At 40.3% G+C, this 22,231-nt stretch overlaps 1 protein-coding gene across 11 annotated transcripts in view; it reads left to right on the top strand.

The window, feature by feature from the left end:
- The window catches only part of LOC122540353 (dystrobrevin beta), a 539,648-nt gene extending 518,766 nt beyond the window's left edge, over positions 1-20,882 (top strand). For all 11 annotated transcript variants that reach the window (XM_087976966.1, XM_087976969.1, XM_087976975.1 and 8 more), the window contains 2 exons: positions 9,217-9,252; positions 11,470-20,882. In XM_087976966.1, coding sequence (XP_087833092.1) covers positions 9,217-9,221 — 5 coding nt within the window. In that variant the 3' untranslated portion in view covers positions 9,222-9,252; positions 11,470-20,882. The remainder of the gene's footprint in view (positions 1-9,216; positions 9,253-11,469) is intronic.
- Positions 20,883-22,231: the final 1,349 nt, after the last annotated feature.

Here is a 22,231-nt window from a genome sequence, read left to right on the forward strand (position 1 = left end):
GATAATTATACCTTCCTGTTTACCCATGGAACTGAAGCACAAATGATGGTTCTGTACTGTCTCTAATTACTGCACCCACAGGGTAAAAACAATGACTGCAGATGCTGGAAACCAGATTCTGGATCAGTGGTGCTGGAAGAGCACAGCAGTTCAGGCAGCATCCAATGTGCAGTAAAATTGACATTTCGGGCAAAAGCCCAGCTACTTTTTCCCTACCCCCACCCTCCTCTAGCTTATCTCTCCACTCTTCAGGCTCTCTGCCTTTATTCCTGATGAAGGGCTTTTGCCCAAAACGTCGATTTCGCTGCTCCTTGGATGCTGCCTGAACTGCTGTGCTCTTCCAGCACCACTAATCCAGAATACTGCACCCACAGACCCATTCTCTGATTTGGATCCTTAAATTGGCCCATTGTCAGCTGAGTTTGAACACTGACCTGATGCAATTGGTGCTGAAATAAATGTATCCTCTTGGTCTTTGATGCTGATGTTTACTCTGGTGTCACTGATCAATATTGTGAGAGTCTGCTCACATTGCCAAATTGTTGCAGTATAAACATCCACTTCCAAGTCTTGTGTTCAGCAAGCAAAGATTTATTTCAGGATGTGCAGGGTACAAGTTTCATCTGGTTACCCAGGATTACTTCTTTCAGCCCAGTTTCTAACTCTCAACTTAATACAGGGCCCCCTCTTATCTCAATCTCAGCCTTGAGTGTACTGGTTTCCATGGCAACCCAACCTTCAATTGCCCCTCATTCCATTGGCCTGTGTAGCAATGGATAATTATTACACTGAAACCAAGCATAACTATGCAAAAAATACCATCTATTTTAATTTTTAATGCTATTAAGATTAAGCCCTTGTCCCTGCTTCACTCTGTTCCTAGCTAAGCTATTACAGACAGCAGCAATTTTGGCAGTTACTCAACAAAGTGAAATGTTGCCCTAGTCTCTTGCATTGACAAAAGGAAATATAATGTGGCCAATGGCCACCCTATTATTGTTAACTCTCACTCTTCAGCCACGAGGGCTGATATCACCAAGTCACTCTTTAATCGTGCATAGTACATGACACTGACCCAGCTAGTTCAGAGCCAGCTCCTAGAGTGAGCAGCACCCCGAACACTCTTGTTTATATCCTGTTTATGTGAGCCAAGACTCCCTGACTGGCTAATAGCTGCAATCAGGGAACTCATATTCTATGAGATCTACCTGTCTGACCTCGTTACAAGCATTACATCAGGGAAAGCGTTACCTACATTACTAACATGTGGCACTTCCTTTCTTCCTCTCAGAAGCCAACCTGACTAGGCCATCAATTTTTGCTCATCCCTAGTTGCCCTTGTAAAGGTGTTAGCAAGACAACAGGTGTCAAGAGTGTGGTGCTGGAAAAGCACAGCAGGTCACTCAGCATCCGAGGAGCAGGAGAATCAACATTTCAAGCACAAGCTCATTCCTGATTAAGGGCTTATGCCCGAAACATCGATTCTCCTGCTCCTCAGATGCTGAGTGATCTGCTGTGCTTTTCCAGCAACACACTCTCGACTCTGATCTCCAACATCTGCAGTCCTCACTTTCTACTAGCAAGACATCACCTTGAACTGCTGTAGACTGTTTGGCTGCAGCTACGCCTAATGTGCTGTTAGGAAGGGATCTGCAGGATTTCAACCCCAAAGCGAAGGAATAATGAGATAGTTCCAAGTCAGGATAGTGAGGAACTTGCAGGAGAACCTGCAGGTGATGATAGAGCTCATAGTTTAGAATGTTCTGTGTAACTTCCATTTACACAGGCTGCCCGATGTTAATGACGATGATTTTGGAAGAATGTCTGGGTGTGGCCTAATCATTGTTGTTTCCTACGTCTGGGTCAATGTTTTGTGTTCCATGTGGTTTTATATATTTAGACTTTGCTGTAGCAGTCTGTTACTGCTGAGTAACTTGTTCAATAATTCCAGAGGACAGACAAAATTCAAACACTTTACTGGGAGTTATAGGTTAGAAGGATGTGGAAACAACAGCAGATTTCTTTCCTTATCAGATACATTTTCTTCAAATACCAGCATTACGGAGATTACATTCCAGTTGTCTTAATTAATTGAACTGAAATTTCACAAATTGTCATTTTGAACCCGAGCGCTGAGAGTACTAGTTTGGACCTTTAAATTACCAGCTCAGTGGCAGAACAAATACACCCCCACCCCCGTCCCCACCCCCAACTTCATCACCTCCACCCCCCCACTCCCACCCCCACCTCTATTCCCCCATCTGCCCCCCCACCCCTCCCCATCCACCACCCAGTTCCCTCCCCCCCCACTTCCATCCCCACCCGCTCCCCACTTCCAACCCCTCCCCACTTCCAACCCCTCCCCACCTCCATCCCCTCCCCACCCCGGCCCTCTCCTCCACACCCATCCTCCAGCCCCGCCCTCACCTTCTCTTCCACCTCCAACACCGGCGCCTCCAAATCATTGCTGGTGATGTCCACATCATACAGTTAAAAATATCAGAAATAATTCTACGTCTTAGCTTTATTCCCATAGTTCTGCTACAAATGTTGATCTAATTTTGTTTTTAAGATGCAATGGTCTTTATCTGTTCTGCTCTCCAGCAAAATATTCCTTGCTGGAATGATTCAGGAAGCTTATTACAATACTAAATGTATACTGACTGGAGGAGTCTTGTGAAATTGATCTGCCCCAGTGCCTTACTTCTACTTTCGTGAGTAATGCTTGCTTCCTTGTGGTCTACTTGGCAGGAGTTCAGCAGAACATCATTACTGAAGGCAGAATTTTTCCAGACCCCTGTCAACAGATTTGAATTCCAATACACAGAACGTTTACTCAAACGACTCACTTTGTGTTTGAATGTTTAACGCGTGTGTAACTCCTTGAGTCTTTCCCTTGTACTCTCACTATCCCCGTATTACCATGGAGTATACTGTAACCGGCCAAGCTTAGAGTGTGGAAGGCTGTGAAACATCTGCTGACATTTCATAGGCTGATTGGTGATCCCAAGCTGTCTGGGACTATCTAAAAGTCCATCTGTATCTCTATATGGACTGGGTGGTGCAACCCAGCTGGTTATCTAGTCCATCTGTGTCTCTATACGGACTGGGTGGTGTAACCCAGCTGATTATCTGGCGATGCCTTGTCTGGGTGGAGAATAGGCAAATGTTCATCCTGACAGCAGATAATCCATCCATCGATCCAAGTCTGCTATCCTGGGATGGAGATTAAACTGATGTGACTCTGTAAGAACAGAGTGATGTTGTGACAGCTCTGTCACCACCTGATCCCCCACACCCAAGGTGGCAGCTTTCTCAGTTTCTACTTGAGTGGCATTGAGCTGTCACAGATATTCCTACCAGAGGCTCCATCACAGTGAGTTTGTTAGTGGTTGTTGAGGCATTCCTGGGATTCTGCAGACTGCTGCTAAAACTGATTGAAGCCAAGAATGGCCAAGAGTGTGGTGCTGGAAAAGCACAGCAGGTGAGGCAGCATCTGGGGAGCAGGAGAATCGACGTTTCGGGCAAAATCCCTTCAACAGGAAGCCAAGAATGCTCAGGAGGCAGAATTGGTGGAGGGCTGAGTCGAGGCAGCTTGTGGGGCTGAAGGATATAACAGAATTGGTGAAGATCTAAGGTCATGAAGAGATTTGAAGACAAGGATGAGAATCTGAAAAGAAAGGTTTTTGCTTCACCAGGAGCTACTGCAGATCAGTGACCGCAATGGAAATGGGTGGCTGGAACTGGGTGTACATTTCAACATGGCTTTATGGAGTTTGTGGATGCCAATGAGGAAAACGTTGGAGATAATCAAGTTTCGGACTAACAAAGATATGGCTGAGGATTTTAACTACAGAGAAACTCAGCCAGGGACAGCAGACAGGAAAAGAACAAGGAAAAGTCAGTTGGTGATAATAGTGGAAATAACCTGTAATTAACAAAGCAATCAGTTTAATCCCAATGCAGATTAGACAACAGCTACCATGGGGTTACTTTGTAAAGTTTCAATGATTTGGCCTGCAGTGCATTCTCTTTCTTGTAGAAATATCAAACTCTTAGTTAATAGAGATGTGCAGCACGGAAACAGGCCCTTCGGTCCAACCCGTCCATGCCAACCAGATATCCCAACCCAATCTAGTCCCACCTGCCAGCACCCGACCCATATCCCTCTAAACCCTTCCTATTCATATACCCCTCCAAATGCCTTTTAAATGTTGCAATTGTACCAGCCTTCACCACTTCCTCTGGCAGCTCATTCCATACACGTACCACCCTCTGAGTGAAAACGTTGCCCCTTAGGCCTCTTTTATATCTTTCCCCTCTCACCCTAAACCTATGCCCTCTAGTTCTGGACTCCCTGACCTCAGGGAAAAGACTTTGTCTATTTATCCTACCCATACCCCTCATGATTTTATAGATCTCTATATGGTCACCCCTCAGCCTCCGACGCTCCAGGAAAAACAGCCCCAGCCTATTCAACTTCTCCCTATAGCTCAAATTCTCCAACCCTGGCAACATACTTGTAAATCTTTTTTGAACCCTTTCAAGTTCCACAACATCTTTCTGATAGGAAGGAGACCAGAATTGCATGCAATATTCCAATAGTGGCCTAACCAATATCCTGTACAGCCGCAACATGACCTCCCAATATACTCAATACTCTGACCAATAAAGGAAAGCATACTAAACGCCTTCTTCACTCTCCTATCTACCTGCGACTCCACTTTCAAGGAGCAATGAACTTGCACTCCAAGGTCTCTTTGTTTAGCAACACTCCCTAGGACCTTACCATTAAGCGTATAAGTCCTGCTAAGATTTGTTTTTCCAAAATGCATCTTACATTTATCTAAATTAAACTCTATCTGCCGCTTCTCAGCCCATTGGCCCATCAGATCCAGATCCCGTTGTAATCTGAGGTAACCCTCTTCACTACACCTCCAATTTTGGTGTCATCAGCAAACTTCGAACTGTACCTCTTTTGCTCACATCCAAATTATTTATATAACTGATGAAGAGTAGAGGACCCAGCATCAATCCTTGTGGCACTCCACTAGTCACAGGCTTCCAGTCTGAAAAACAACCCTCCACCCTCACCCTCTGTCTTCTACCTTTGAGCCAAATGGCTAGTCCTCCCTGTATTCCATGAGATCTAACCTTGCTAATTAGTCTTCCATGGGAAACCTTGTCAAACGCCTTACGCTTCTCTTGCTTCATCTGTTTCTGTCGCATTCAAATCTTCTCAATAGAATTTGAGTCCTCCTGAATTTCTCAAAGGCTTTTCTCCATTGTTTTAAAAATAGTTTTCTCTCTTTGTTCCCAAGATTTCTGATTAAACGCTACTCTTTCTCTGTGAGAATCTACTGACTAAGGGCTGGGCAATGTGATCCAACTTCCCAGAAACACTGACAGAACTCTGCCTTGTTGCTGAGTAACCAGTACACCACCTGCTTGGACCCTTCTCAACAGCCAGAAGATGATCAATTAACGGCTGCCCTGGTTCCATCACGGCTACTTCAGGTGAAAGGGGCTTCCACTCAGAATGTACCTGGTCAGTTCATGTTGGTATTAATTGACAGGAACCTTTGTCTTTCTGACAAGATGACATGCTTTGATGGGACCCTGGAAGCTTTCTGATGGAGCACTGTTTCACAATCTCTAGTTCTAAAGTGAATGCATTTCTGTTCTCTGAGCTTGTGCTTTGTGTGGTCAGATGGAATGATGTTTCATCTTCAGAAAGGTCAGCATCCTCTCCCTGCACTGGTATAGGGAGATGCTGCATTTCAATCAGCCAGAAGGAAGGAAAAGTACTAGGGGAGGCTTTTATTGTGAATAGTGAGCAGAGAGATGAGTGAAATGCTCACAGCAACTGCAGTTTGTCATCTGAAGTGTCTGGGGTTAGGCAGAAGCACGAAAGGGAGAATACAATGTAAAGAGGTTGTATGCAATGTCCAATCTATCATTGCCACTTGTTTGATGAACATTGACCCTCTCCCCATGATCTCAGTTTGTACAACTGACCTGAAGATACAAATGAAAGTTAGATAGAAGTTTGTTGAAGAAGTTGTAATTGCTATTTGGCAGCAGGGTATTAATTGCTTCAGTAAAGTATGTCCACCTCCATTTGGGAGAAGGTGAACGGACGGCTCCTTGTTTGTGCAGTGAGTGGTAAGTGAGGATGGTACAAGATTTGGATGGCAATTTGATTGATGGTGGTGGTGTTCTGATGCACTGACTGCGTTTTGCCTTTGAGGTGGGAGAGGTCACACATTTTGAAGACGTCTGTGTGTTACTACCTCGTGTGTAATATTCTGCTGCTCTAGCTGTCAATATTGTAACCGTGTTCAAGAGTGTTCTTCTGGTAATTCATACAAGATTTCAGGTGTGACAAAATGAGAGTTGGAGGTGCAGAGTGTGTGTGTAGGAGGGGGTGGAGGCTCTTCTACCCAGTGCCTGAGTCCAGGAACATCCAGTCACAACCATTTCTTTCTTTGTAACAATTGCACATTGCAGTTCTCCCTCAAGATGTTTTGCCGATTTTAAAGGCAACAAAAGGCCTGTTTTCTCTCAGCAAGCAGATACACAGAGCTCCGAGCATTAGCCACTGCACCGTGACTCTTTATAATGAGCATTTAGCAGCATTGTCCCAGCATTCCCTGCACCATGTGCATACCCACTGAACCCACACTGGTCCCTGTATGCTCCCTTTTAGGTGCAGGTGCATTTCTCAGCTGTAATTGCACTGTTCCGTCACTGTTTTTCCACCGTTCTCACCATCTTTTGAGCATTTACTCCCATTCTTTGTTTTCCTCTGAAAATATGTCATGTTACAGTTTGTATTAAATTATAATTACCATTGACCATTCATCATCATCTTACTATCCTTTCCTATCTGCCTCACAGTTTGCCAAACTTTGTGTCAACATCAAACATGTTGATCTTTATTATTTGTGCATTCCTCCTCTCTTCAGTTCTCTGAATGAAGGCAGCTCTGACCTGCAGTGATCCAGCCTCTGCATTGGCCAAGACAAGGAGGTGCAGGGCGGATTCCAATACTACTCCAGCTAGGACCAGGATTGAACCCTTTTGTATTGGTTCTCAGCTTCTACAAGGAGTCAGTGTTGCTGTGGCAACATGATTTCATATACATGTTGTAGTCCAGAGCTAGAGATGGTGATGGTAGATGCTCCCATTTCCCTTTCACCAGCTGGGACTGATTCTCTTTCACTCATTCTGCCTGCCATTGGTTGTATATTGGAGGGATTTACAAGTTGATGAGAAACCTATTGGACTGTGCTGTGAACAACACTTCTTCCTGCACCAAGTCCTGGATTGGAACCTGACCCCATAACTTCTGACTCAAAGGCATGGACACTACCCACTGCACCACAAGACCTCCCTGTTTATGCATATCCAGAACAAACTTGGACGCGACACTGGTCCCTGTGGTATCCTACTGCTAGCCCATTAATCCTAATCCTTTCTCATATGAAAGACAGCTTTCCATTCACACGGTTACATTCTTCTTCTTCCGAATGCCTACATTTTAGTAGCAATCCTACCTGTGGGATGCCTTCACAAATACTTCTGCAGCATTCCTTTACATGACCCATTGGTTTTTAAAAATACAGTACTTTTAAACTTGTGAAACAAAATAGGATCATACAACCTTCCAGCTTAAAAAGCCAACCAATCCATCACAGCTATTGAATTGACTGTCTAATTGAGATCCCCCAACCACCATCTGCTCTTCACCAGCCCCTGCAGGTTAGTCCCCTTCAGAACATTTCCATAGGTTCAGGCACTTTGAAACAGTCGCTAACTTCATCTCAGATTGTGGATTCTGAGAGTGGCCAAAATCAATTTATTAATTACAAACTTTATTCCCTCAAACAAATCAACTACATCAATAATTATACATTAGTCAGATCTATCAAATCATAGATTCTCCATTTTATGTGAATTCACAGCCCAAATCACAAATCCAAATTCATGCAAATATGTTGTTTGGTGTAAATTCCTCGAATGAAATGGTAATAAGTCCAACACAAAATTTAAATGTTGCTCTTGATGCTGGGAAGTTACATTGTTGATAGGCTCCATCATGCTCATGTCCAGACTAATAATGTCTGGATATTCTGGATCACATCAGGAACGATCGAGGACTCTGGAGTTGATGGAGTTGAGAAGGATGAGGGAGGATCAGATTGAAACTTGAAGAATACTGAGAGGCCTGGATAAAGTGGGTGTGGAGAAGATATTTCCACTAGGACCCAAGGGCTCAGCCACAGAATGAAGGGGATGACCCTTTAGAACGGAGATGAGGAGGAATTTCTTCAGCCAGAGGGTGGGGACTCTGTGGGACTCATTGCCACAAAGGGCTGTGGAAGACACGTCATTGAGTGTATTTAAGACAGAGATAGATAGGTCCTTGATTGATAAGGGGATCAAAGGTTATAGAGAGAAGGCAGGAGAGTGGGGTTGATACTCCATATCAGTGATGGAGTAGCCACGATGGGCCAAATGGCCTAATTCTGCTGCTATCGCTAATGGTCTTATTGTAGAAATCCCAGTTATTGTTTTATGGTGCTCTGATTTCCTAATCATTCATTAGTTTGTTCCTTATGTAAACTCACTTCATTAGAATTCCCAATTTATGCTCTCAGAATGTGATACAGTAATATAAGAGAGAGCCACAGATGAGCTGAAAACCATTAAAGGTGCAAGCGGCCGACAGACTTAAGAATGAGCACAATATTTTCAATATTCTGAACATCTATTTTCAGTACTCCGAAGGAAAGACATGAGCAACCTGCTCTCTTCAAACAAAGATATTACAAATATCATCAATCATTGCCACATAAATGAGACAAGCTAAACGGGTTCAAACCAACTAACTCCCCAAGGCTCAGTGATATTTATTCAAGAATGGTGAGAGGAGCAAGGGTTCATCTGCTTGAGATCTGAGCAACTCTCTTCATAGTGCCACTTAACCTGGGATCAGTGGGAAAGTGTCTGTGATGACAAGCTGTTTCAACGAGTTTGAATTTTTGTCTTTATTTGACTTGAAGCCTAAATGACCTGCTACAGTGGAGAGCACATTTCCATGTGAATCTAGTGCAGGGATAATCAGCTTTCAGAGCACGATGTGAAAACTTGTCTGAAAGGAATAGGTCATAACCGTACAGAGTTTTGTCAATCTGCTTTGTCTTGTTACAGGTTAAAGTGGAATATGGAAGGTGTAAAATAACTCAAGTAAGTACTTTGATCAATGTCAGTAATTGTCTCTCTATTTTTAATAAGAGCATGCATGCTACGTTATCGTACAGGTATGGAATACCCCAAGTCAGGCTGTCTGAAAATGGGACCTCTTCCTCTCAGCCCATATAACACAATATTTGGAGGAGCAAACTGAATAATTGCAAGCTCTTTGAAAAACAATACATGGTCATTTGGTTGTTTATATAAATTGCATGCTTGAAATTGTTGTAGCCACGAAGGAGTAGTTTGATACACTCTGAAGGCTGAATCTTCAATAAGAGGAACTTGTCTCATTGAGAATATCTCATGGATTAACAAGGAGGGATTGCCAGACACAGAAACAAAAGTTTCTCCAACATCAGATAAGATGCTTTCTTTATGATCCACCAGTTCCCATCTGATCCAGCAGGTAATCCACAAAATACCTGGGCCTTGGTTTTGAGACTAAGAGAATGTACCTGTGTTAAAATATTAACTTAGTCATCAGTGATTAATTTTATCTGATTTGTGACTATAAATCAACTTTAAAACTATAAACCAAAAGAGAAAATGCTGGAAATCTCAGCAGGTCTGGCAGCATCTGTAAGGAGAAGACAGAGCTTACGTTTCGACTCTAACTGACCCTTTGTCAAAGCTGAGCTTTGACAAAGGGTCAGTTAGACTCAAAACGTCAGCTCTTTTCTCTCCTTACAGATGTTGCCAGACCTGCTGAGATTTCCAGCATTTTCTCTTTTGGTTTCAGATTCCAGCATCCGCAGTAATTTGCTTTTAAAACTATAAAGTTGGATTTCCAATTCTTTATTCAATTCCCTGATTTCCTTTGACTCTTTATCAAATTGAGAGTCATTGAGTATTAGACACATTCTGATATCCTACCCAATGACCATTATGCATACCCAAACTTTGGAAATTACTGTCCTATGATTTGATTGAGCTCTGACTGTTCCATTGATCCTTCAGTCTGAAGGAAAGGCAGTATGTGTATGGTACTGGCTGAAGGTGCTCTACCCAACACTCCCAAAGGGAAAACAGAAAGCAACTGGAGCTACGACCACATATTCGAATAAAAGGGTCAAAATTCCTATTGTTGGTCCCATTTCGAGAATGGTTTTCCTTGATGCACCCTGTGCCAACACTGGCTGCATTCAGACAAACCAGACCTTGTTTTCTGGAAGGTAAATTTTTCACTATTATTTTCCAGAAGGAGGAACTGGAAAAGGCAGGAATTCTCCTTCCAGTAAAAACAGACGTTGCTGGAGAAACTCAGCAGATCTGGCATCATCTGTGAAGAGAAAGCAGATTTAATGCTTCAAGTCCAATAACTCTCCATCAGTAAAGGTCATTCAACCTGAAACATTAATTCTGCTTCCCCTCCACTGATGCTGCCAGACCCACTGAGTTTCTCCAGCAAATTCTGTGTTTGTTTCTGATCTCCAGCATCTGCCTTTTTTGTTATTCTCTTTCCAACCCCAGTTCACCGCCATTCCAAATTGTTGTCCTGCTTTTTGTTTTAACACATCCTCCAGGCTACCAATTTCTCACACCCAGTTATTTCCCCAACCTGTAGCCCCTGATCCTCCTGGGCACTCTCACTTCTTGGTGATATTCCTATTGCCTATGATGTAAGCTCACTCACATTCTTCCTGGCTTCACTTACCTGAAGAACCATGATGATCAGAACATACGTGACAGCAGCCTGATCCCGGTGTCCTCACTGACGGCTAGCTGTTGGCTTCTTTCAAACAATTCCCAAAGTGTAATGTGGGATTTCACTGTTCAGGCACACAGAGCACATACAAAAATGCAGCCCTCCAAATTTCCGATCCATTTCCTTTGGAGTCATTTTATCTTTGCTTACCATACAAGTACACACACTCTGAGCAAGCATCACCGAGAGCAATGAAATACTTCCTAGTTTGGGGACTGAAGTGAATGTTCTCCTTACCAATAAATCTCCTGGCTGAGAGTGTAGCTAACTCAGCACAGAATGAGGATCTTACTTGGGTCTTTCCTGGTGTATAGGGCTCAGCTACTCACTGAATAAGCTCAGAAGATTTGACACCATTTCATGTTTTTAAATTTATTTGACAATGTTGTGTCAAGTTCTCATAACTGTACTAATCCATGGTTACTCCTGTATATTGCTATATATCAAGTTAATTACTGATAATCTTTTTCTTGGCTCCTTCTCCCTACCGTTATATATTGCAGGCACAGTGACTATACAAAGAAACCAATCATACTTGACTCTGTTCATCCATTTGAACCATCCTTCCCTCAGCTGTTGAAGACATCATTATGTGAATGTAAAAGTCAACAAAAACTGAAACAGCCTTTTTCTGAAAAATGAACATTTTTGCTGTGCTCATTGAAGGGCTTTGGCACAGGAACACACTCATACTTATTTCCAGATTCATGCATGCTTTATTTTCACCGTGAGCAAATTCTTCCTGTTTTCATCATTACAAATTTGTTGTGAGACTTGTGATTTTTCTTCTGTTATGTATAAAGATGAAAGCTTCGCCAACAAACTGTTGGCACCTTCAGTAAATTAACTCCTGAAATGGTGGGATTAATATTGCATTTTTGGCTGCTATATTTTTCATATCTGTTCTCTGACAATTTATACTTTGAATTTGCCCTTTAATGCTTGGTATGCAAGATGGGTATTTTTATTTTAATTTGAAAATGATGAGGACATATATTAAGGGAACTCTTTAGACTATAACCCAAGCCAATTGGCAATGTTTATTTCCTCAGTAATGGTGCCCTTCCCATCTCATAATTTCTAAGTTTTGAGTTCAAATTCATTTATATGAGAAAGCATCTTCCCATTTATGGCTTAATCCATCACTCACTGAAGGTCAGCCCTCAGCATGAACATTCTGCAATTCATTTGTTTCTGTGCTCAGACTGAGAATGGAGGATGCGGAGTACACAAGTGTCAGGCTTGGAAAGTGCTAAAATTACTCACTGTTCAGGAGGAATTCTTTGTAAATGTCGAAAATAAATGGAGTGAATTGGACTTTAACTAGGCAAAGTTAATACTCAAACTGCATCTGGAACAAAATAGCTGCTAAAATATGGTAAAACATCCAAAGATTTTGTTATGCAGCAGACATGGTGAAAGAAAACATGAAAACAAATTGCAAACAGTGAGATTCTCTTGAAAAATACAAACAAACGTGGAAATGCCACTTGGAACATCAAGTCCACTCCCACACGTCAGTATTAGATCCTCTTTATAAATACTCTGAATAACTGTTATAATCTGGAAAAAAACTAAGAATTTGGAACAGAGAACTTGGTTGGTCATTCAGTATGACCATGTCAGATTTTAGCTCCATTTTCCTGCTCATGTCCCATAACCCTTGCATTCCCAAGAGAACAAAAACTTGTCAACCACAGCCTTAAATATCCACAATCAACTGAGGAAGAACATTTCAAAGATTCACCACTGTTTTTAGTGAAGAAATGTCTTCTCATATCAGCCCTTTATTCTGAAACAACACACCCTTGTTCTATATTCCCCAAAAAGGGAAACAATATTTCAGTATCTACCGATCAAGCTCTTTAATAATCTTGAATGTTGCAATGAGATAGACTCTCATTCTTCAGAAATCCAGAGAATTTATGTAGAATTTATTCAGCCCCTCAGTTTAAGACAAGCCATTCATTCCAGGGACCAAGCTTTTCTGCACTGTCTCCATTGTAAGTATTGTATATTCTTCCTTAAATAAGGAGACCAAAATTGCAAACAGTCTTTCGGGTGTGGTCTCCCCAAAATACTATACAATGTATTCTTGTCCTGCAAAGCTCTTGCATTAAAGGTTAACATGCAGTTTGCTTGCTATACTTCCATGTGAAATTTTGGGTTCCTTATACAAGTGTACCCATTTCTCTAGACATTAACATTTATAAATTTAATACACATTTTAAAAAATAGTTGCATTTCTACTTTTCTGACACAACTGCATGAATTCACATTTCCTCTCTCATTATATTCCAAGTGACATTTTGTTGCCCACTCATTTAACCTATCTTTTTCCATTTGCCACCCCATTGTGTCCTTCTCACAACATCTATTCTCACCTAGCTCTTACTATCAACCAACTTAAATACACAATTCTGTCTCAAATATCATAGACAAGGTGACACAGTGTAGATAACCTGAGACCCTAGCAATCCACTAGTCAATTGAAAATACCACACTTATTCCACTCTTTGTTTCAATTTCTTTAAACCCTACTGACCCTTTTTTAAAAAATTATATTATGCTTTCTGAGTACATTGTTAAGAATTCCCAATAATAGATGCCAGCACTTTCCCGATGATTGATGTCAAGGAGCTCCCTGTTTTGGTATTCCCTCCTTTCCTCAAAGTAATGTCACATTTGCTAAACTACAATCTACTGGAAACATTCAGGAATCGAGGGGAATTTTGAAAATCACAGCCAATAAGTCAACTATCACTTTGGCTCTCTCTTTAAGAACCTAATGTAGGTCAGCAGCATCTGGAGATTTGTCAATTTTAGTCCTATATGTTTCTCTGTTGATATTAATTTCTTTATTCTTATTAATCTCTGAATACCTGTATTTCTGTGATTTTTGTTTTCTGTTGTGAAGACACACAATATTTATTTCTGCCATTTCCTTATTTATCAAGATAATTTCTGTTCTGTCTTCTCGGGACCAATATTTACTCTCTTTTTCTATACTTTGAAAACATAGTCTATTTTAATATTCCTGCTTTTCTGCCATATTCTTTTCCTCTTTTCATGATTTGTTGATATTTTGCAGTCCTGACGCTTTTACCATTCTTTGCAACATTATAAACTGCTTCACCTCAGGAGGATGTTTTGTGTTGTGTTTTTGCTTTTTAATGGAATGTATTTTTATTTGACATTTTGATCTGTTCCTTTAAGTATTTTTCATTGCTTAGTAACATCCATCTTTTTAGTCCATTTACTCAGTCAACCACTTGGCCAATTTCCTCTTCACACAAGTTATTGGTTTTGTTTATGTTTTAAGGTTCTTCTTCATGCTTAGACTACATCACTTTCAACTGTGTTATGTTTACTGGTTCCCACTGGATCTTTTCCAGGACATGACTAATTAACTTGCTCCAATGCACAAGACTGGATCTAAAATAGCTTAAAGTTGAGAAGTGTAGTGCTGGAAAAGTACAGCAGGTCAGGCAGCATCCGATGAGCAGGAGAATCAATGTTTTGGGCATCTGCGCTTTCCTGATGAAGGGCTTTTGCCCGAAATGTTGACTCTCCTGCTCCTCGGATGCTGCCTGACCAGCTGTGCTTTTCCAGCAATACACTCTCGACTCAGATCTCCAGCATCTGCAGTCCTCACTTTCTCCTAAAATAGCTTTATGCCTGGTTGGTTCCATAACGTATTGTTGCAGGAAATTGTCACCAAATCATTCCACAAACTCATATTTCAGACCACCTTTGTCCAGCTTATATGAGAAATGAAGTCACCTGCAACTATTACATAACTTTTGCTATAAGTCTAAAGATTTTTGGGTGAGGTGGACTGGCAATGCCAAATTGCCCATAATGTCCAAGGATGTGCAGGCTAGATGGGTTACAGGGGATAAAGTGAGGATGGGGGGAATCTGAGTGGGATGCTCATCGGAGGGTAGGTGTGTACTCAATGGGCTGAATGGCCTGCTTCCATTCTGTAGGGAATTCTATAATTCTATAAGCATCCAATAACTACTTACTTAAAGTTGGAGCATGTGAACTACCCCATCAACATCTTATGACCCTTGTGATTCTGTGTAGCGATTTTCTGAGCCAAGATTCTTCCTCTCATTATTATTTCATTTTTTATTAATTAGGGCTCCTCCTCCCTCTTTTCCCTCTTTTACTCTATGCCTGCCCTTTCAAAAATTGTTTACCCTGGAACATTTGCTTCCAACCTTGGCCACCACAAAATGGCGATGAGATTGAAAACATTCATCTCTATTCATGCCACAGGTTCATAGTAGATCCTGAATACATTCTGATAATGCGAATTCAGTTTGATTTTTAACTATTATACCCTGCATGGAAGTTACTATATGAAACACTGTGACATTAAACTCTCTGTCCCTCGCAGCTTACCTATACCTACATCGACCCTGTCAAGTGTGAGGTTGTCCATTTTGGAAGGACAAATAAGAATGCGGAATACAGGGTTAACGGTAGGGTTCTTAGTGAGGTGGAGGAGCAGAGGGATCTTGGGGTCTATGTTCATAGATCTTTGAAAGTTGCCACTCAGGTGGATAAAGCTTGTAAGAAGGCCTATGGTGTATTAGCATTCATTAGCAGAGGGATTGAATTCAAGAGTCGTGAGGTGATGTTGCGCCTGTACAGGACCTTGGTTAGGCCACATTTGGAGTACTGTGTGCAGTTCTGGTCGCCTCACTTTAGGAAAGATGTGGAAGCTTTGGAGAGGGTGCAGAGAAGATTTACCAGGATGTTGCCTGGAATGGAGAATAGGTCGTACAAAGATAGGTTGAGAGTGCTAGGCCTTTTCTCATTGGAACGGCAAAGGATGAGGGGTGACTTGATAGAGGTTTATAAGATGATCAGAGGAATAGATAGACAGTCAGAAACTTTTTCCCTGGGTACAACAGAGTGTTACAAGGGGACATAAATTTAAGGTGAAGGGTGGAAGGTATAGGGGGTATGTCAGGGGTATGTTCTTTACCCAGAGAGTGGTGGGGGCATGGAATGCGCTGCCTGTGGGAATTGCAGAGTCAGAATCATTGGTGACCTTTAAGCAGCAATTGGATAGGTACATGGATGGGTGCTTAAGTTAGGACAAATGTTCGGCACAACATCGTGGGCCGAAGGGCCTGTTCTGTGCTGTATTGTTCTATGTTCTATGACTCCATCACCTCAACTCTGATCTTTGGATTTTGAAATCTCTCTTGAACTGAATCCTTCCCCACTCTACATCCCATTAGTGTAAAGGTGTAAAGCCAATTCTTTTTACTGTGACCACATTTGTTGATGTATTTTAAATGTTGTATGCTTCGCCCCTTCCTGTCACACTGTTTACCATTTTCTATGTCCCTGAACTGGAGTGTTGACTCAACCTTTCTCCTTAAAATTTCTTATATTCCACCTTTCTGAACCTTCCCTCATTCTACACCCCAACCCCCCAAACCCGGATGTAGTTTCAGTCTTTAGTACACCCCCATTTCCACCAGTCACCAGGACACTGGACTCACTGTGAAGCCCATTCCAAAAGTACAGCTTCCTGTTTCCCCAATGCTGCTGCCCCATGAATTGAAACCAGTTTCTTGCACACCAGGCTTTTAGCCACACGTGTAGTTTTCTGGTCATATTAGCCCCGTGCCAATCTGCTCATGGTTTACACAGTTATCCAGAAATTATTAACCTTATGGTTCTACTTTACTTTTTAACCGGTTGCTGTATTGAAAGTGAGGTATTCTCCCTGTGCCAAAGATAAATCTAGTAAAACTACCAAATATTTAAACAAACTTTATTTGTACTCTGTTCCATTCCATAATGATGTGGAGAAACCAGTGTTAGACTGGGGTGGACAAAGTTAAAAATCACACAACACCAGGTTATAGTCTAACAGGTTTATTTGGAAATACTAGCTTTCAGGATCCTGCCCCACTAGTTACCTGAAGGAGCAGCGCTAGAAAGACAGTGGTTCCAAATAAACATGTCAGACTATAACCTTGTGTTGTGTGATTTTTAACTTTGAACACTCGTTTCATAGTGTCTGCCCTTCCAAAAAAAAAATTTCAGATGGTTGCCTGATATTTCTAGCTATGCTTGTCCTGTACACTGAGTCCCATTCTAAGCCAGACATTTACTCAAATTATTTTAAAGCTTTAATTGAAATATTATTTGATATTTATCTGGAAGTACTTTCTACAGATTCATGACCTTGCAGGGTAAAATGCATTTTCATCTCAAATATTGTTTGCAAATTATTGATTTGACTTTCAAATCCTCATTCTGTGCCCACCTGTTCAGGTTTAATAAGATGTTGACTTCTTTACTTAATTTTCAAGTTCCATACTTCAGGTACGAATAATTTTCATAGGCTAAGGAGGAATTTTTCAGAGCAAGTTTTCACACCAATATTGATTTACATGCAGTTTAGTGGCAATCAATATTATGTATTAGCTTGCACTAATCCTGCAGTTTTGTATCAAGTGTCCAATCAAGCAATTGAATTTCTTGATTTTTCTGATTTTACCTGCGCTACCTCTCCATCATGATTCCTGACCCTGTATCTTTCTCCAATATCCAGATGTGGATGAGTACCAGTTTCAACACAAACATAAAGACCATCATTTACTATCCATTCCATCCCATCCCATCCCATTCCTAGCCACTGTTTATAAGTAAACCCTGAACTGACATTCCAATTCATATACTCTCCAGCACAAATCACCTGCCTGTTCCCTTCCTGAGTCCATTTGCTCCTTTAATCTTTGTTCATGCACTTCTTCCCTCCAGACTCTAATGCTCTAACTTCCTCCTAGCCAGTCTTCCAATTTCTGCCCATTGTGAACCTCAACTCTTTCAAAACTCTGTTTTCCAACTTCTATCTTTGTCAATTATTCCTATTCTTTTTAATCTATTGACATGGAATCAAATGTAATCAATTTAAATTTTGCTCTAAATTCCTCCATATTCTGGCAACTCCCTCTAACTGTTGTCTCTGTAGCCCACTAACCCCATTCCATTACACCCCACATCCTGAGAACACTCTCCTCACTCTGCCATTTTGTGAATCTCTCCCTCGATCAGGTCCCATGTTAAGGGCCTTTTCCTTTAATCCTTGAGGCCGGTACTCTGAAATTCCCTTCCTATAAGATTACATAAAACCCCATGCTGTGACCAAGCTTTTAGGCAGACAATTGTTCGACCATATTTTCTTGTCCAATTAAGAATTAAAAGTCTAATGATGGTCATGAAGCCATTGCTGATATATGGGGGGAAAAAAACCCCATCTAGCTCACCAATGTCCTTTAAGGAAGGAAACTGTCATCCTTACCTGGTCGGATATACACGTGACTCCAGACCCACAGCAATGTGGTTGGCTGCTGACCTCCCAATGGGCATTTAGGGATGGGCGTTAAGTGCAGGCCTAGCCAAGGACACCCACTTCCTGAGAATGAATAAATAAACATTACTTCTCTTTGAACCAACTTGGGATAGCACCTGTACATAAATGCAGTAGTTTTCAATCCACAACATCTAATTTGATTGGATCACCAACATGCAATTTCTACATCATCAGATAAATCCACTATCACTGGCATTGATGCTTTGTGCTGTCGTATAAAACAGACTCCGACTTTAAAATGCACGTACAAAGTATGGAATATTAAAATCAAAGTGCATTCCAAGGACTGAAGGTTGTCAGGACAGGTTGAAGGCAGCATGATAAATGTTACTGTATTCTCAAACCTGCATGACTTATTGTTGCAAGGATTCCTATCTCTTTCAGATGCTTTCTTTCCACAGTTTCGCTAAAACATTCCTCTGCAAGCAGAGGGGCTTGACAAACACAAGCTGAGTTAGTCAGTGCTGTAGTTAGTTCAGTATTGTTAATAGAAAATGAATAATTTTAGAGGGGATTCATATATTTTAAATCAGTTAGAAAATCTGTAAAATAGTATTGTTCGTGAAGTCACTCTTCACATGGGAATCAGCCACATTGTATATTATGTTGCTCTAAGTTAATTTGTATAGTATGTTAATGTTTTATGAGTTTGAATTCATGGTGCCTGACTATTGTTTTGCTAGTTTTGTGCAAACTGCACTTGCCATCTGTGAAAGGTGTCTTAATGTAATGCTGTATCATGCTACAAGATGCATTGGGTGTTTTCCCCCATGATGGCAAAGCTCTAATCCAAATGCAAAACAAAAACAGCATTAAAGAACCAGACAAATGTCTTTAAAGAAAAACAAAAGGACAAATTTGATTTTATTTTTGGAATTGATGATAATCTTCAAGTTCCTATTTATTATGTTGTAGTGCTGATATAGTACTGCAAAAAATACGGAATCCTTATTCTTGGTTCAATCGCAAATAAAACTGAATTACATATTTGAAAGCCAGTGTTTCATAGCATTTCATGTGTGAAAGAGTAGCATCCATAACCTAACCTGAAGCAGGGAAACAAAGGTTTACATTCATTCCACAAACCCTGAGAGTTAGTCTTCTCTGACACTCTACTTGACATTAGCAGTTGAAGGAAAACTTAACTGTACAGTTTCCCTACTTTATTCTGAAGAGATGACCTGTAACTTTTTAGAGGAATTATTTAACAATTATGTTTTATGTATTGCCTTAAATAGTACTTCCTATTTACAAAGTTTAAATATAGTGTATCACCTTTCGCTCAATCTCCAAACAGATCAGAGATGGGATAGGATCAGCATTTGAATTATGAGTTTGCTTTTCCAGGTGTTGAAAATTAATTGCTACTTAACAAATAGTGTCTCCATTCATAAAAGTTGGGAATAATTGATTTTTGTTGAATTGCCTCCGTGTTTGTAAAATGTCAATCAATCAAAAACTGGACAAACAAAAGGAATGGTCACGTTATGAAAAGGAGGCATTCGAAAACTCTTCCCGGACTATTCACCAAAACAAAAAGGTGCAAATTGTTCTAAGCCAGGCTACATTTATAATAAAATAACATACTTCAACTTTGTTGTAATAAATTAACAATGTTCCTTTCAGGCAAATAATCAATGAAGACATTTATGTAAAACAGCTGTGGAAGCATATTCTGGTATATTTACACCAACTTTAATTTAGTGGGCTGGGTATCCTGCTGTTAGAAATTTAATATTTTTCCTCACGTACTTGCTCAAGAGGTTCTGTGTAATGAACCTTCAACATTGATGCTTCTGCCAAGCCTGCAACATGACTGTAGCAGATTTTCTGTAATGTTTAAAATGAGTAGCAGTCTGGTAGAGCCAAATTAACTGGAGAAATCTTATTCAAAATCGAGAGGAATTTACAAATACAGTGGTTATACACAACCAGATTTCATGGAACTGTACTGAATTTACACTGTTCAGCTCAACTTGGTTATATTGTCATTTTTCTTTTATCCATAAAGTGTTGTTCCATGCTAATTACCTCTTTCAAAAACCTTTTATTTCTTCTCATGTAGGCGTAATGCTGTTCATTAAATACCCTCCATTGTTATCTGTTTAAATGGCAGCAAGTTCTACCTTCTCTGGGTTTAAGCTGTCCCTCCTGAATTCTTTATTTGATCTGTTTGTCTTACATATACATATATGTACCATATTTGCACGTATCCACAATACAAAACCCTTCCACATTCAAACAGAAGTTTGGGAATTTTGTAAGTCAGTTGATCTCAAGTTATTAACTGCCAGCCAAAGCCTATGTTTATTCAACGTGGACTTGTACAAATTTGATATGCTTTGTTTTTATAATTCCCTGCAATTTTCTGATCCTCCAGATAGTTTTTTTTTTGAAGAATTGAAGCTCTGCTGTTTTGCACTGGCTGAGATTTTTTGTTTACTTTGCAGAACCATTTCAAAGAAATGTCACTCCTTTATTAAGAAAATGATTAAAAGACTCAAAATGCTAAGTGTCCTGTCTATTCAAGGTTACAAGAAGCTGAAGAAACTATTGGTTGCCAAGCAGTGGACTACAGGGAGTACAGTAATCCAATCTGAGAAGCTAGATGATGTCATCACTGATGAGACTGAAGCTTAATTGGCTGAGTATCAATTAAATCAGTCACTGTCAGTCTCCGTGTCTCGTATATTAGTTAAAACCTGTTCTTAAACTACCACAATTTTTAGTTTCCTAGCACCTGTTCCTTCATTATTTTCATCCTGACTTCAAACCACACATAACATATGATCAGCTGCATTGAGACAGGGGCAATTATTACTTTGCCACATTCATTTTTATTTAGGGAAAAGTAGGGGTGAGAAACAATGACTTAATACATTGCAGTGAGACCAGAGCATTTGTTTATGTCAAAATACAATAATGTTGAGGCTTCACTTTAGGTCATTTATGCAATTGGAGGCTGACCTGCACTGGTGTTCTGAAATTGAGACAAGTGCAGGTTTCCAAACAGTTGCTTACAAATTGGCAAATATAAAATCTTTCATGAACCTGTGTGATCAATCAGCAAAACAATGTCTTTGTTTCCCTTACATTGAGAAATATTCATTTTAGTCCAGAGCAGATTTTTTAAGGTTGAGCCAAAAATGAGTTCATCAAAAAATAGCTATCTTAAATAAGAGTGTCAATAAACCACCCATGAATAACTTGATTTAAAATATCTGAAAATGATTTTTTAAAAAACAAACTGAACATTTGCTAGTTTCGTTTGTGTGCAGTAGTAACAGTCTGAGTATTAATTGAAGATTTTTTTGAATATTTCAAAACATTAAAAACTGAGTACCCCAAAAAAGCTTAAATTAAGGTTGTTTCTATGAATGATTGTAGATGGACGTAATGGTTAAAGTTGACAAGCTTGTTATTCCATTGTGTGGGTGTGGCCTCCTGGGTAAATGTTTACAGAACTCCATTTGTCCCCAACTTACCTTGCACTGAGAATTCTATTACCTTTAATGCTGGTTTGGCCAATTTGGGATGGAAGCTCTCGGATTAAATGGAAAAAGCTTGAAAATGGTGGGACTTTGACTTCTCATAAATTGGATATCAGTTTAATAACTATTAAAGTGTATAAAACCTGCTAAATTTATTCAAAGTTAATAAACCTTTTGAGAAGCTCACTTTAATTGGAAAGTAGATGTGAACATTACAGAAATCATCTTAAACACAGAACCTCACTTTATCCTGAAGTCTTGATTCCAGTTGATAGCCTGAAATAACAGTAAACATTATGAAAAGTCATACAATGATGTGAGGTTCAAGATTTCATTTTGTCATTCTTGCAAACCTTAGTGATAAAA

Source organism: Chiloscyllium plagiosum, unplaced genomic scaffold (genome assembly GCF_037043375.1).
Source record: "Chiloscyllium plagiosum isolate Xiang-an unplaced genomic scaffold, Cpla_swu_hap1 HiC_scaffold_3, whole genome shotgun sequence".
Classification (NCBI taxonomy): domain Eukaryota; kingdom Metazoa; phylum Chordata; class Chondrichthyes; order Orectolobiformes; family Hemiscylliidae; genus Chiloscyllium; species Chiloscyllium plagiosum.